Consider the following 16220-nt stretch of genomic DNA (forward strand, 5'->3'; position numbering starts at 1 on the left):
CAGGAGGCCTCGGTGTAGGCGTTCCACACCACCTCGGCCGTGCTGTTGTACTCGTCCAGGAAAGCGTTGGCGTGAACCTCGTCTGTGTTCTTGTCTGGTTAACAAGCGAGAGCGGAGTCAGGAGGCGTGGCGGCGTGGCGGCGCTCTCCGGGGTTATTCAAACCCTCCATTCAAACCCCCGCCGCCGGCCTTCTTTTGTTAAGCGGATGAGAACGGAGCCGTTCCCTTCTCCTCCGGTGCCTCACCGATATCCTCGGGGTAGCCCTCGGGGACGGGCGGCACCCAGTTGAACTCGGGCCAGCCCAGCGTCTCGCCCACATTCTGCAGCTCCAGCCACTTGATAATAGGGTCAAAGTATTTCATTAAAGCGCCGGCGTCCAGCTTGTTGGTGCCGATGGCGTCCTGGAGGACCTGTGGCCACGGTTTGGACGAACCCGCCTGCAGTATTTCCCTGGAGGAGGAACGACGGAGTCGTTACGTGTGGAAATACTTGTTTCTGCACCCTGTGAGTGAAACTTACTTCAAAATGGCTCCAGCTTCCGCCGAGCGGTAGATGTCACACGTGTGCAGGGGTCCCGAGTGATTCGCCGCCAGGCAGAGTTTCTCATGTAGCTGAAACTGCAGGATGAAACTGACAAAGTACCTGCAAAACACACATCCACACAGAATCCTACGTAAAGCTGCTGAAGTTAGCGATGCAGAGAATGTGATCGCCTTCTGAGGCTCTGGTGAAAAGTGAGACGAGCCTGGAGACGGTTTTTCTTTCCGTCAAGCTTCCTGCTATTCTGGGATTCTTGTCATTTCCTCAAACGTTCACACAAAACGCTCCGCGGCTCCCATCTGATCTCTAATGACTCCACTTTATTCACAGAGCAACAATGACGATCCAGCCATGACTTTCAGCCTTTTGAGAGAATTTCTCAATGTAAAGCTGCAATAATGATCCTCCTAGATCTTTTCATTCACTGCTCTTGACGAGGGATTTATACGATTCCGGCTCGGAGAGCATAAAACCTCGCTCTGTTTAGAAAGAGCAATAAGTCAGGCTGGTTGTCTGGAGCCAATCGGCGCTACCTGATGTACGGCGTGTTTCCAGGGATGTGGTACTTGGCCCCGGCGTCGAAGTGTTCCTCGGTGCGCTGGGTGGGCGGGCAGATGCCCTGATATTTGGTTCTGCGGGGAGAAATGAGAGACGGTGAAACCAGGCCACAGCTGGAAAGACGGCGGCTTCGTATTCCTACGTTTCATTGTGTGTCCGTTAACCGTCGGCGGTTTTCCAGTAAAACCTGGCGTCACACAAACACTCCGACACACCTTCACCTTCACATGAACCCAAACCTCACTGCTGCTGCCAATTTCACTTTAAAACATTTCACTACAGATTTAGTCATTTTGATGTGTCTTCTACTTCTGCTGTTATATGTTTGGATATATGAGGCAGCTTGTCTTGTTAAAATAGCTTAAAAAGTCTTTTACCATATCTGGAGATAATAATAATAATAATAATAATAAAGAAAACATTCACATCATGTTCCCTGATTGTGTGTTTCCACAGTTTCGTCATGCCGTCGTACCTGAGGTGCCACCAGTCGGCGTTGTAGCGCTCCGGGGGGGTGCTTCCGCTGAACACCCCCCACCTCCAGAGGTCGATGAGGTAGCCGAAGGGCAGGAAGGCGATCTTCTCCAGAGCCATCTTCAACAGGTAGTTGGTGTCGGTTTCTACACAGAGACATTCGGTCATGAGTCCCTTCAGACGGCGTCGATCCTTCACTACGGGATCCTGCGGTCGGTGGTCGTTACCGATGTCGGAGCTGAGGTTGTCCAGCAGGTTGATGGTGTGCAGATGCTTGGGCGTGGAGACGGACAGAGACAGGACGTCTCCGATGGCCTCGTGGAACCCGGGGTTGGCGCCGCGCCGGAAGCCCACCGGCAGGTCCTTGTACTGCAGGTAGTACTGGATGTGTCCCATCTCGTGGTGCACGGTGAAGAGCTGCTCCATGGTCACCGTGGTGCACTGCTTTATCCTGCAGGGGGGGGGGGGGGGACAGGAGTTCAACTGCTTGAATTGAATCAAGTTCGATATCTTTGACCGGAAATTGGACATAAAACTGTTCGGAATCATGGAGTCACTGTTTGTGGATGACACCATCAAAAGTCTTTTGAAGGTGTGGCCCAGCTTTGAATTGCGGTTCTGAAAGTCGTTAATAGAGGAAGTTATAGCGGGGCGGGGGGGGGGGGACTACTAATTTCCTTTCAGGTTCAAGGCACCAGCACAACTCTCATGGTGTTGGTGTAACCAGAGCCTGGGCGCCAGCCAGTCATCAGGCTGATTCACAACGACCAGAGGAAGACGAGCCTGAACGGCCATTGAAGACGTTCATCTGACATCATGAACGCAGAGCGCTGGTTCAGGATTGGCCCTCTGAGCTGCTTTCACCTGAAGTCCTTGCGGTTGTAGAAGTCCCAGGCCGAGGCGTGACACACCACCTCCCGGCCTTCAGGCTTCACCAGCATGGACCCTTCCCAGAACTCCTCGGGCATCTCGTCCAGACCCAGAGAGGTGAAGAACTCCTCGGCCACTCTGAACATGCGCGTGGCGTTGTAGCCCTGTGGGGGGGAGGGGGGGGGGGGGGGGGGGGGGGGGGGGGGCATCAGACCGTCTCTCTCTGGACAGGACGAACATGTTCGGCCGATCACGTCTGGGTTCGTCCGTCGGTTTGACCAAACCTACTTGTCTCTTCATTGCGTCCGTCACGTCCATGTTGGGTTTGGCAGGAAACGGAATCATGGTGTCGTAAATGTTGTTCCAGGTCTGGGCCCACATGTTTCCTGAGCACGAGGAGGAAAACACAGTGAACGCTGGCAAAACCTTCAGATTTCTATGTGTTAATAAATCCCATATCTTATCAAATATGTTTCATTGAGGAAGATCCTGGTTTTAAAAGCCAAGGAGAAAAACAAACTAAGTGAACCAGACGAACATCTTTAGTTAGATTCTTCTCATCAGTGGATTTTGTAACATTTAGGTCAATGATCATATTTCCTTTCAATTTTAATGTATTCTGAAATTCTTAAAAGGTTAAACATCCTCTTTTTCCACTAAAATAGCTGGAACGTTAGAGGAATGTTACGAAAGCAGGAGGAAATGAAGGGATTGTTAGTTGATAGTCATTGTATATCAGATTCCTCTACTCTTATCTAACTGTTTGCACATTCCTTGTCTTTCCTCCTCAAGAGTCCTTAAGAGCAGAATGGAACAAGTACATTTCTCCATTGTGAGATCAATACAGGCTTACCTTGTCTTACCTTATCTAATCTTATCTAATCTTATCTAATCTTATCTAATCTTGTCTAATCTTGTCTAATCTTGTCTTATCTTATCTGAATGTCCAGGTGCAGGTCGTACCGAGGAGGTGGGCGGGGATCGGGCCCTTCAGGTTGATGTACTTGGAGCCGTACTGCTTGTAGAGCTGGCGGCGTACAAACGCATGCAGGTGGAGGTAGAGGGGCTGGATGGTTCTGTAGAGCGACTCCAAGTCCTGCTCAAAGGTTGCAGACTCGTACCAAGAGCGCCAGTCTGCACCCGTGTCCGCAAACCCTGAGACACCGTGAGGACATCAGACAGACATGTTGGTTTGACTTTCTCACTGCTGCGTCCACCTCCTCAGCCTCTGCCTTGTTTGACTCCCGAATGAAGGAATGTGAATGTCTTTTGGGGGGGGGGGGTCAGGGGTGGGGGGTCGGGGGGGGGTTACTCACCATCAGCCTGAGAGGCTTTATTGCTGAGCTCCACAAAGCGGGGGTAGTGCTTCTTCAGGGGGACGCCGGACACGTTGTGCCAGCCTTCCCAGGCGAACAGCAGCGTCTTATAACTCCTGGAGGAACCCATGATCTGGGTGAGTTCTTTAACACACACACACACACACACACACACACACACACACACACACACACACACACACACACACACACACACACACACACACACACACACACACACACACACACACACACACACACACACACACACAGAGCGTCAGTCATAAAGACATGGAAACATGGAGGACGTCTACGAGGAAGACGAGCTGCACAGAAGACGATCTGGTTGGACAAGGTGTTTGTGTTTGATGAACCTCGGAGCCGAAAGCGTCTGAGAGACGAGCTGCGACATTCTTGGAATCTCTTGAGACAATATTTATCTTCAAAAGGCCAAAAGTAGGAAGTGGCGGCGAGGAGAAGGTGAAAGTTGAGGAGACGATCTGGTGGAAACGGGGGATTGCTGGAAGGCTTTGTTTTCACAGTGACGTGGTGACGAGACGCCGCCCTCCCTGCGAGCGACGCCCAGAGATCAACACGCCGCTAATCGCGGCTCCGGGACGGACCGCCAGTCTTGTTTACAGTCTCTGGTGGAAGTGGTTGTTTTGGGTCCCGACTCCTCGTCCAGGCGGTGACGGAGACGCGGAGCCATTGTTCAGTAGAAGTGCACTTTCGCCATTCTTCAGTTCTTCTCTCAACACGTCCAGAGCACTTCCTGTGGACACCCCTCCAAAGTAATTGTGCCCATCCTGTTACTTCCAACGGCTGATGAGATCTTGAGCGCTCGCAGCATGTTTTTCTCCCCCGACTTCCCCTCAAACATCGTTGCGTGGTCGCGACGGCCTGCAGGCCGCGGCGGCGGAGCTCGGCCTGCGAGGCGGTTCTACTCACCGGGCTCCAGACTCCAGCTCACGTTGGGCTGCGGGTGAACCTTGGCGGTGGAGTAGATCTTGTCCATGGTGCTCAGGATGGTGTTGTACTGGAGACGACAAGCAAAACCACAAGTTGTGATCAAAGAGATTCAGTGGCGCCAAACAAAAACCTGGTTTGTGCAAATATCCCGTGAAGCACCGTGAAACCCAAACGAACCTCCTCGCGCTCCTGCTGCGGGAGATTGGCGGCACCCAGAGTCATGATCTTCTCCATCAGCTTCTTGTCATTAGGGTGGAGGCTGTGGAGAAACTCCCGGGAGAAGACCTGCTTGGCCTTGGAGCCCCAGGCTTCAGAGAAAGCTTGTTCTTCAAGAGAGGCGTTGACCTGGAGACGAGAGGAGGCGGAGATGAAGGACCAGGACGAGGGTCTGTCACCTGAAGAGGCTTCATGAAGCAGCAATGAGCTTCAGGCAGTTCCTCCATTACAACAACAACCAGCTGCTACAAAGGGTGGCCGAGGTATTTGAACCCACTGGAGGATTAATTCCGTGATTCCTTCACACTGGATTAATCCTCCAGGGTTGGATTTGTGTTACAATAAAAAATATGTGTTGTCTGGATTGTCCCACAATCTCATCGCAGGTTTCATTGCTTCTTGGCGACGTCTCGCTATCGCCCGCCTGTCTGTCGTCCAATCAGCTCCGACGTCCACTCTGACCTCCCGGGGACACGTGTCCCTCTGGGATCAATCAGCTTTTCTCTGCAGCAGGACACCAAAACAAAGAGACGCCTCTCCAGAAAGTGTCCTCGTGAGGACGGAGCGCCGCTGCACCGCCGCAGCGTTTCTTTATGGCTTTCTGGAAGGTCGCCGACCGCCTCGCCCCCCCGGCGTGACGGCGGCGCTGCAGGGATGGAAGGTGTCAAGGCTGCATGTGCTGCATATTGATTGGCTCCTTTCAGAATGATTGACGCGTTGCTGCTGCTCTGTGTGATGCATGGAAATCGGTTATTTTTTATTTTAACGATCAGTTTGCTCCGTGTCACGTTGGCGGCTTCTTGGTAAATGAGTCAGTATTTCCAGACTTATACGTTAGACTGAAACTCCCCGGTCCGTCTTTCTCCCCGCCGTCGCTAAAATAAGCGTCTTTAAAGGAGAAGCAGTGGCGACAGTGAAGTAATCACTCTGACCTTTGCTCTTCCTCTCTATCTCCGTCTCCTCCTCAGTGGTTTGTCCAGCCTGACTGTCCTCGCCCCTCAACATGGATAATCACATTCTCAACCACAGACGCGCTATAAAGATAAGAACAAAATGCTCTTCTTTTCCTGCTGATTCTCTTTCCACCGACGTCTTTCTGCTGCACATTGAGCAGAACCCTTCCCGTGACCCGCTGGTTTGACTGCTTTACTCCCGGAATACAAAGTGCTTGTGAGCACATTCATCCAGCCGTCACACTCACACCACAGTTATTTCAAAAACACAGCATTTCAAATTGATTGTAAAGACACATCCTCCCCTTGCTTCTTTTCCTCCTTTCAAGTTTTGGGGGGAAATTCTCAGGTTGACTGTTCAAACCGAGGAAATGGGAGATTGAAGTGAAGCAGAACCGCGGAGTTTCTGCCACAAACACTTTCTGCTGCTTCGCTCTGGATGTCGGAGGCGTCGCTTCTCATTCCGCATGATTTGATTCTGTTTGATCCTCTTCGTGTCTCATCTGCTCTCAGTCGCTCTCACCTCGGAGGCCAACCGGAACGCGAGCTGAATGCACACATTTGCATATTGGCGTTGGGCAGATGGGAGTTAATGGGCTTCCATGCGGCAGGAACACTACGTCTATTTCTTTTATTGTAATTGACTTATGGTGTGGCATGCAGAGGACGCCGGCGGTGGAAACGCTCTCTGCTAAGTTACCGACCCCCCCCTGACCCCCCCCCCCCCCGGCTGGCGGATCAGATGCAGCTCAACGCTCCGGCTCACTTTGATCACAGCTTTGAACAGTTCAAGGGAGAAAAACGTGCTTTAGCATGGAAACTACACGTCTTCTCTCCTTCCACCTCCCAGCCCCGAAAAGCTGCAGTGTGGAGGTGGAGGTGGAGGTGGAGGTGGAGGTGGAGGTGGAGGTGGAGGTGGAGCGCAGCAGATTCTGCCCCTGATGATGTTTGTCCCCCTCTACACCTGTCCAGTGGCCCGGTGTCCCGTGGAGACAGCTGCTCAAGCGTTCAGACATTTAAATAAACAAACAGAAAAACCTCTGGAGGTTTTCCCTTCAGTGTTTCAGACGAACGCTCTGCCTTCATGGGTTTGTTGCACACAGATTGTGGAATATCTGCGTGGCTCCGGAGCCTGAAGGCAACCAAACACTTCACACCTCTGCTGCTCCATCGGTCCTGCTGCCGGGGGACAGTGTCCCTGCTGCTCCTACAGATACGTCTCAGGCAGGTGGACAGACAGTCTCATACTGACGCAATGTCCCACGGCTTCTAAGTTATTGAGCAAACACATCAGGCGTGTTCACAACTGCACGCTTTGGACTGAATTTCTAGCATGAATGTCCAGAAGTGAAGAACTCTGCAGGCGCTCGTTTCTATTTCCAGTGAGAGAAGCAGACTGGAGGAAACTGAGCATGAAATCCTGGAGGGAGATGAATAGCAGTGGTCTCCCAGTGAAGCCGAGCCGAGCTCCGGAAACCTTTGACCCCCCCCCCCCCCCCACCCCCATGTATGTGTGGTAACGAGATGCAGCACATTTCAGCAAAGAGCCCCCCCCCGCTGGGACCAGGAGTCCTACCTGCAGCTTGGAGTTGTGGTCGGTGATGTTGGTGTTGTAGTTCCAGCTGCAGACACGCTGTGGAACAGCACCTCCTCCGCCGTGCCGTTGTAGTCGGCCAGGAACCGGGCGGCGTCGCTGGTGGAGTTGTCATAGTGTCCTGGCAGCCAGCCGCCTGGCAGCGCCTCACTCAGGACCGGCAGCAGCAGCAGCAGCCGCCACATACACCTGCCCACAGCAGCAGCCATGGCGTCGCCCACCGACGGAGCGGGGGCAGACAGAGACGGCGTGGAGTGGAAACGTTGGCTGAAAATATAAACGACCGTTGGTCCAGAGGAGAGACACACCTTGAGCCCCGGGCTGCTGCTGCTGCTGCTGCTGCTGACGACCGCTTTGCTGCTGCCGCCGAGTGAACGGGAACCAACGCCAGCCTCTTTTAAGTGTCACTTTGACCCAGCCCACACTCTGCAGCCTCGCCTCTCACCACTTCACAGACCTGACACACCCCCCTCCACCACCTCCACCCCCTCCCCCCAGCTCCACCCCCTCCCGCCAGTCTCTGATCAACAACCTGCCGGGATTCATCTGATCTGAGCCAAGTTTCTCTCTGAGAGACTGACAGTCCGGGGCAGCAACGCTCCTCTGATCTGCCTGGAGGGTGGAGGCTGGAGGGTGGAGGGTGCAGGCTGGAGGGTGGAGGGTAGAGGCTGGAGGCTGGAGGGTGGAGGATCCTCCACAGCAGTAGAGAGCCTGGGAGGGACGACATACTTTCCTCTGCTCCCTCCTTCAGCTCAGCCACTACAGAGGGAGGGGGTTAGAGAGCAGGGGGAGGGGGGGGGGGGGAGGAGGAGAGGGGGAATGGGGGAGGAGAGGATGGGGAGAGTTTTGAACATCAGGACCTCCAGAGAGCAGAACACACACACACACACACACACACACACACACACACACACACACACACACACACACACACACACACACACACACACACACACACACTGACTTGCTCTGGTTAAAAATAGAATAGAGGAAGTGGAGAATTCACTCGTCATTCCTGCGAGAACCTGTGACACGTTAGCATATCAGAACAAGAACCTGCTAATGAGCCTGTTGCTCATGAAGTGTCCATTGAAGACGTCCTCTGGACGTCACGTGTCCTCTGATGAAGTGTGTGAAGGAAATGTCCTCGTGGTTTGACCGACTGTCTCATCAACATGTTTTGACTGAGCGGCGTCACTTCAGTTCAGCTCAATCCCCCGTCAACTTTCTCTTTGCACCGTCTCCGACTCGTCACGACTCGTCACGACTCGTCACGACTCGTCACGACTCGTCACCGACTCCTCACCGACTCCTCTCTGACTCCTCTCCGACTCCTCTCCGACTCCTCACCGACTCCTCACCGACTCGTACCACTGACTCGTACCACTGACTCGTACCACCGACTCGTACCACTGACTCGTACCACTGACTCGTACCACTGACTCCTCTCCGACTCCTCACCGACTCCTCACCGACTCCTCACTGACTCCTCACCGACTCGTACCACTGACTCGTACCACTGACTCGTACCACTGACTCGTACCACTGACTCGTCACCGCACATTCCGGCCAGATTTGGGGAAGTTCACACTTTGCTGCCCACGTGGGCAAATCCTCCATGTTTCTACTCCGCGTTCAGGAATCGTCTATAAACGGCGATGCTACGCTACGCTACGTGTTCTGCTCTACGATCCGTCACCTGGTGTCTGAAGACCCAGACCACCTGACGTCCCCCCAGTACCCTGGGCCTCCAGGAGGCGTGACGTAGGCCCCATAAAAACACTGTCCAGGAACCGCCCCTCACAGCGACGGCCTCCAGTCCGCCAAGAGGCCACTGATGGTATTACACCTGTTTCTGAGCGTCGGCGTTCCCTGTGATGACTCGGCGTTCCCTGTGATGACTCGGCGTTCCCTGTGATGACTCGGCGTTCCCTGTGATGACTCGGCGTCCCGGTGAAGAAGATTCGCTCACAGAATGGCGTTTAGTTCAAGATGTACAGGCTGTGAACGCAGCCATACCCCCCCCCCCCCGCCCCCCCACTCCCAACGTTCCCAATTGGTACACCACCATGACTCAAGACTGGTTCTAACTGGTTCTCTGTTCCCTCTGAGCTGCACTGCATAACAAATCAAGGTTGTTGCTGGTTGATTAATAAACAAGGACGCGTCCGACCGGAGAATCAAAACAAGCTGATAAAAGCTCTGGACTCTGAGACACTTTGGAACTCGGACGACCAGTTTGACCTTTGAGCCGTCGTGATCGTCGACGCCACACGAGACTCGTGATTCCATCTGCAGGTCGCAGGAAGTCGCCCTCCCGTCACGGCGGACGCTTCGCCTCCTGGACGGCCAAACGCACGTCGCAGCACAACGTGACTCGTTCGGAAAAGATTCGCTCGTTTATGGCCGTTTGGCAATAAAACAATCGGAGACGATTAAATCCAGACGAGAGTCTTTATTAGACACAACACAGGAAGTGAAGAAGCTCGACTCTCCAGGTTGGTGCAGAAAGAATCAGACCAGCGGTTCAGCAGGTTCACGTCACGTTGAAGAGATAACTAGTATCTCTAGTATCTCCTGCTGATGAAGGTGTGAACGTGTGAACGTCTGACATGTGAGACTCACTGATTCATCTGGTGACAAACATCAAAACCAATCAGAACGGGGCTTCATCAGTGAATCCAGAAGGAGAGTCTGTGGAGATTCTTCACAGATACAGAGATTCTTCATAGATACAGAGATTCTTCATAGATACAGAGATTCTTCATAGATACAGAGATTCTTCACAGATACAGAGATTCTTCACATATACAGGATTCTTCACAGATACAGAGATTCTTCATAGATACAGAGATTCTTCATAGATACAGAGATTCTTCACAGATACAGAGATTCTTCATAGACACAGAGATTCTTCATAGATACAGAGATTCTTCACAGATACAGAGATTCTTCACATATACAGGATTCTTCACAGATACAGAGATTCTTCATAGACACAGAGATTCTTCACATGAGAGTAAACCTTCCACCAGGTGTGTTTTCAGGCCTGCAGCTCGTAGAGGGAAAAAGAAGTTTAGGAGGAAACGGGCATCAGGTGCTGGAGACTAATTGGAATTGAATTCACTGTCGTGTACCGGAGACAATGACACTGTGTGTGTGTGTGTGTGTGTGTGTGTGTGTGTGTGTGTGTGTGTGTGTGTGTGTGTGTGTGTGTGTGTGTGTGTGTGTGTGTGTGTGTGTGTGTCGGCCACAGTAATTGAATTTGGCTGTTCCTTTAATAGAAGTCTGTGGACTGTAGCGAGGCCGTGATTGGACGCTGCCTCCAATCTCCCCCAGCAGGCGAGTCTCACGCTGATGGACGTGTGACTGTGAAGTGGTGAGTTGTTACAAACGGGACAAGATGAAGTGGTGAATTGTTACAAACGGGACAAGATGAAGTGGTGAAATGTTACAAACGGGACAAGATGAAGTGGTGTATTGTTACAAACGGGACAAGATGAAGTGGTGAGTTGTTACAAACGGGACAAGATGAAGTGGTGAATTGTTACAAACGGGACAAGATGAAGTGGTGAGTTGTTACAAACGGGACAAGATGAAGTGGTGAATTGTTACAAACGGGACAAGATGAAGTGGTGAGTTGTTACAAACGGGACAAGATGAAGTGGTGAATTGTTACAAACGGGACAAGATGAAATGAATTGTTACAAACGGGACAAGATGAAGTGGTGAATTGTTACAAACGGGACAAGATGAAATGAATTGTTACAAACGGGACAAGATGAAGTGGTGAATTGTTACAAACAGGACAAGATGAAATGAATTGTTACAAACGGGACAAGATGAAGTGGTGAATTGTTACAAACGGGACAAGATGCAGGCTACAATCAATCTACAGTTTGAATAACTCAGACTCAAATCAACCTATTGACAAGATGGAGATCCAGGCTTTGTGTTTAGACCTTGTTTCCTCATGAAGCTGGTCCTGCTGGTCACCAGGGAGGCTCCTGGACGTCACCCTGGGGGTGAATGTGTGAAACCACCAGGTAATAATTTGAAAGGTTCCATGAGAATCACTAACTGGTCCAAACATAAAGTTAATATATTTCCAGTTCCAGTCCTGGTTCAGTCCTGCAGTCCTGGTTCAGTCCTGGTTCAGTCCTGGTTCAGTCCTGCAGTCCTGGTTCAGTCCTGGTTCAGTCCGTCTCAGGATCAAAAGGTTCTGGCTGAAGTTTCTGTGTCAAATAAAGACAAAGAAGAGCTTTGGGACAGTTTGTCCACTGAGACACAATGAAAACAGGGAATCTGAACCTGGAGAGACTCGCTGTCTCTTATCTGCTGACACCTTTATTTAGTGCTGAACACCACCCGGGTGTGAAGGTGGAGTCATGGAGTCACGGAGTCCTGGAGTCATGGAGTCGCAGAGTCGTAGAGTCGCAGAGTCACAGAGCCGCAGAGTCGCAGAGTCACAGAGCCGCAGAGTCGTAGAGCCGCAGAGTCGTAGAGTCGCAGAGTCGCAGAGTCACAGAGCCGCAGAGTCGCAGAGTCACAGAGTCGCAGAGTCACAGAGCCGCAGAGTCGTAGAGCCGCAGAGTCACAGAGCCGCAGAGTCGTAGGGCCGCAGAGTCGTAGAGTCGCAGAGTCACAGAGCCGCAGAGTCGTAGAGTCGCAGAGTCGCAGAGTCGTAGAGTCGCAGAGTCGTAGAGCCGCAGAGTCGTAGAGTCGCAGAGTCACAGAGCCGCAGAGTCGCAGAGTCACAGAGTCGCAGAGCCGCAGAGTCGTAGAGCCGCAGAGTCGTAGAGTCGCAGAGTCGTAGAGCCGCAGAGTCGTAGAGTCGCAGAGTCACAGAGCCGCAGAGTCGTAGAGTCGCAGAGTCGCAGAGTCGTAGAGTCGCAGAGTCGTAGAGTCGCAGAGTCGTAGAGTCGCAGAGTCGTAGAGCCGCAGAGTCGTAGAGTCGTAGAGTCGTAGAGCCGCAGAGTCGTAGAGTCGCAGAGTCGCAGAGTCACAGAGCCGCAGAGTCGCAGAGTCGCAGAGTCACAGAGTCACAGAGTCACAGAGCCACAGAGTCGTAGAGTCGCAGAGTCACAGAGTCACAGAGTCACAGAGTCGTAGAGTCGCAGCGTCGCAGAGTCACAGAGTCACAGAGTCACAGAGTCACAGAGTCACGGCTCGTCTCCAGATCAAGCTGCAGCCTGAGACGCTTGTCTGGAGGAAAACAAAACCATAAAGCAGCGGCGTCCGTCCCGGTACAGCTAATCTGCCCTGCAGATGCTCTATCTGCCCCATAAACTCTTTATCGCTGCTCTTCACACCGATCCGATGGTTTTCTGAGACTCAGAGAAGCAGGAGGCTTCGCCGCTGGCAGTTGGGAATCGTGACTGAAGGGTGATGAGTCGTGGAGACGCAGAGCTCCTCGTGTTTGGACGTCACGTTGAAACCAGTTCAGTTCTGCCCCGACATTAATTAAGAATCACTTTGACTTCATCGTCTTTCCCTGAATAGATCAGGGCTCAAATAGAACCGCAGGAAACCAAACACAAACTCCAGAAATAACAAGTAAGATGAATAATTCTGCAGCAACTGACTGACTTCAACCACAATCTACTTTAAAACACTGAAATTCAAGCGACACCCGGCGATGGCGGCTGAAATGTGTTTAGGTTGCATCATGTCCAATAAAAGAATAAACGCTTTTAATGTCTCTTATCATTTGAAATTGGAAAGATAAGGATTTATTTTACTTTTTATAATGAGTGACAAGCAGCTGATAACGACGACGCCTCACATGGATGGATGACGCTGCAAAACATTCTCCATGTGGAATGTAGAACAGAATAGAATAGAATAGAATAGAGTAGAATAGAATAGAATAGAATAGAATAGAGTAGAATAGAATAGAATAGAATAGAATAGAATAGAGTAGAATAGAATAGAATAGAATAGAATAGAGTAGAATAGAATAGAATAGAATAGAATAGAGTAGAATAGAATAGAATAGAATAGAGTAGAATAGAGTAGAATAGAATAGAATAGAATAGAATAGAATAGAGTAGAATAGAATAGAATAGAATATAGTAGAATAGAGTAGAGTAGAATAGAATAGAATAGAATAGAATAGAATAGAATAGAGTAGAATAGAGTAGAATAGAATAGAATAGAATAGAATAGAGTAGAATAGAATAGAATAGAATAGAATAGAATAGAGTAGAATAGAATAGAATAGAATAGAATAGAGTAGAATAGAATAGAATAGAATAGAATAGAATAGAATAGAGTAGAGTAGAGTAGAGTAGAGTAGAGTAGAGTAGAGTAGAGTAGAGTAGAGTAGAGTAGAATAGAATAGAATAGAATAGAATAGAATAGAATAGAGTAGAGTAGAGTAGAGTAGAGTAGAGTAGAGTAGAGTAGAGTAGAGTAGAGTAGAGTAGAGTAGAATAGAATAGAATAGAATAGAATAGAATAGAGTAGAGTAGAGTAGAGTAGAGTAGAGTAGAGTAGAATAGAATAGAATAGAATAGAATAGAATAGAATAGAATAGAATAGAATAGAGTAGAAGATAATCTCTTTATGACACTATTGCAGGTTTACAGTTCCTCAGGTAATTAATAACATAATAATAATCTGTTCCTGTGTGACAACGTGACTGAGGGGAAATTAATTTCTAGGACAATAGAAACAAACACTTTTATGTAGATAATCATTTCATGCTCATGACTTGATCACACTTTTTACTAAATGATGAAGAATCTTTTGTTTTTGCTTCATCATCGCCGTCCCGCCGTGACGAGGTCACCTTGTTATTGATTCTGGGGTTTGGATTCTTTAATGCTGCTTCACAATGTCGAACATTTAAAATGACCCAGCGTTCGTGGATTTGTGAGGTTTGGACTGTTTCAGCTGCTGGTTCTGCAGGAACAGGTTCTAGACTCACGTTGCTGCAGAGGAAGGTCCAGTACTTCCGGTTCTCTTTGTCATCAGAGTTTCAGCAGGTCGAAGCTCTGAGTGAAACCTGAGGTGCAGTTCTTCGTTCCGCCACACGGGGGCTGCAGGAGCGTTCCCTGGACAACACTGCCCTCTGGTGGACTGTAGAGGAACCACACGAGTCTGGATCTGAACAGTTTCAGTCTAATGGGACGAGATTGATCAGGATCCTGTGCATTGATGAAGCCTGGGGGGGGGTTCTGGAGGGTTCTGGAGGGTTCTGACCCGGTTTTGGTTCAGGTTCCTGCAGCTCCGCCCTGAAACCAGCTGCTCTGAATCTGCACCCTGAGGTGGTGTTTCCCTCCTCCTCCCTCCTCCCTTCTCCTCCCTCCTCCCTCCCCCCTCCTCCCCCTCCCCCTCCTCCTTCCCTCCTCCTCCCTCCCCTCCTCCCTCGTCCTTCCTCCCCCTCCTCCTCCCCCCCCCCCCTCCCCTCCTCCTCCCTCCTCCTCCCTCCCCTCCCCCTTCCCCTCCTCCTCCCTCCTCCCCCCTCCCCCCTCCTCCCTCCTCCTCACTAAAGTATTCAGCAGCAGCCAGCGGCTCTCAGTTGACGGAGGAATGACGGAGCGGAGGTTCTCGGCGGTGGTGGCTCAGATCCTGGAGGAGGTTCCGGGGGCCCGGAGGGGTCTGCTGGAGAACCAGCAGAACCTGCAGCGGGTGGCCGAGTACTGCGAGAACCAGTACCTGCAGGTGAGACACGCCCTTCGTCTTCTGCAGAACGTGTGACGCTTCTAAAGCCACGCCCACTTTGACCCGTCCAGGCGGAGGACAGCAGCAGGGCCCCGGACTCCACCCGGGCCCCGGACTCCACCCGGGCCCCGGACTCCACCCGGGCCCCGGACTCCACCCGGGCCCTGGACTCCACCAAGGCCCTGGTGGCCCAGGCCCTGGCCAGCGTGACCTACCAGATCAACAGCCTGGCCGGCACCCTGCTGAGACTGCTGGACTCCCAGAGCCTGCAGGTCCGGGACCTGGAGTCCTCCGTCAACCTGCTGTCCCTGGTGAGGACCCGTCCCTCGTCCTCGTCCCTCATCCTCGTCCCTCGTCCCTCGTCCCTCATCCTCGTCCCTCGTCCCTCGTCCTCGTCCCGCCTCCAGCCTCTGGACACCTGGAGACACCAACACACACCAAAACACCTGGACATCAGCTGTAGAACCAAAACATCTGCAGCAGCTGCAGCCTCATCTTGACTCACTAAAAGTGAACGAGAAGTAAAACATCTGGAAGAAGTTCTGAGTTTAATGACGTTTTTCATGATTTGATGATTCGGTGGAGCAGTGGGGAGCACCTCACCTCACCTCACCTCACCTCCCCTCACCTCACCTCCCCTCACCTCCCCTCACCTCACCTCACCTCACCTCACCTCCCCTCACCTCCCCTCACCTCACCTCACCTCACCTCCCCTCCCTCACCTCACCTCACCTCACCTCACCTCACCTCACCTCCTCACCTCACCTCACCTCCTCACCTCACCTCCTCACCTCACCTCCTCACCTCACCTCACCTCCTCACCTCACCTCCTCACCTCACCTCCTCACCTCACCTCACCTCCTCACCTCACCTCACCTCACCTCACCTCACCTCACCTCACCTCACCTCACCTCACCTCCCCTCCCCTCCCCTCCCCTCACCTCACCTCACCTCACCTCACCTCACCTCCTCACCTCACCTCACCTCCTCACCTCACCTCCTCACCTCACCTCCTCACCTCACCTCACCTCCTCACCTCACCTCACCTCACCTCACCTCCC

The 16220-nt window shown here is 51.7% G+C and overlaps 1 protein-coding gene across 1 annotated transcript in view; it reads right to left on the bottom strand.

Moving 5' to 3' along the window:
• The window catches only part of ace (angiotensin I converting enzyme (peptidyl-dipeptidase A) 1), a 15758-nt gene extending 7909 nt beyond the window's left edge, over window positions 1-7849 (bottom strand). The window contains 14 exon segments of the mRNA XM_080521861.1: window positions 1-94; window positions 246-451; window positions 521-643; window positions 1075-1173; window positions 1575-1719; window positions 1801-2024; window positions 2438-2607; window positions 2732-2829; window positions 3407-3598; window positions 3760-3903; window positions 4708-4795; window positions 4906-5073; window positions 7474-7523; window positions 7526-7849. The exon segment at window positions 1-94 is cut by the window's left edge and continues 43 nt beyond it. Coding sequence (XP_080377987.1) covers window positions 1-94; window positions 246-451; window positions 521-643; window positions 1075-1173; window positions 1575-1719; window positions 1801-2024; window positions 2438-2607; window positions 2732-2829; window positions 3407-3598; window positions 3760-3903; window positions 4708-4795; window positions 4906-5073; window positions 7474-7523; window positions 7526-7700 — 1976 coding nt within the window. The 5' untranslated portion in view covers window positions 7701-7849.
• Between the last annotated feature and the right edge of the window lie 8371 nt (window positions 7850-16220).

Source organism: Blennius ocellaris (assembly GCF_963422515.1).
Source record: "Blennius ocellaris genome assembly, contig: SCAFFOLD_152, whole genome shotgun sequence".
Classification (NCBI taxonomy): Eukaryota; Metazoa; Chordata; class Actinopteri; order Blenniiformes; family Blenniidae; genus Blennius; species Blennius ocellaris.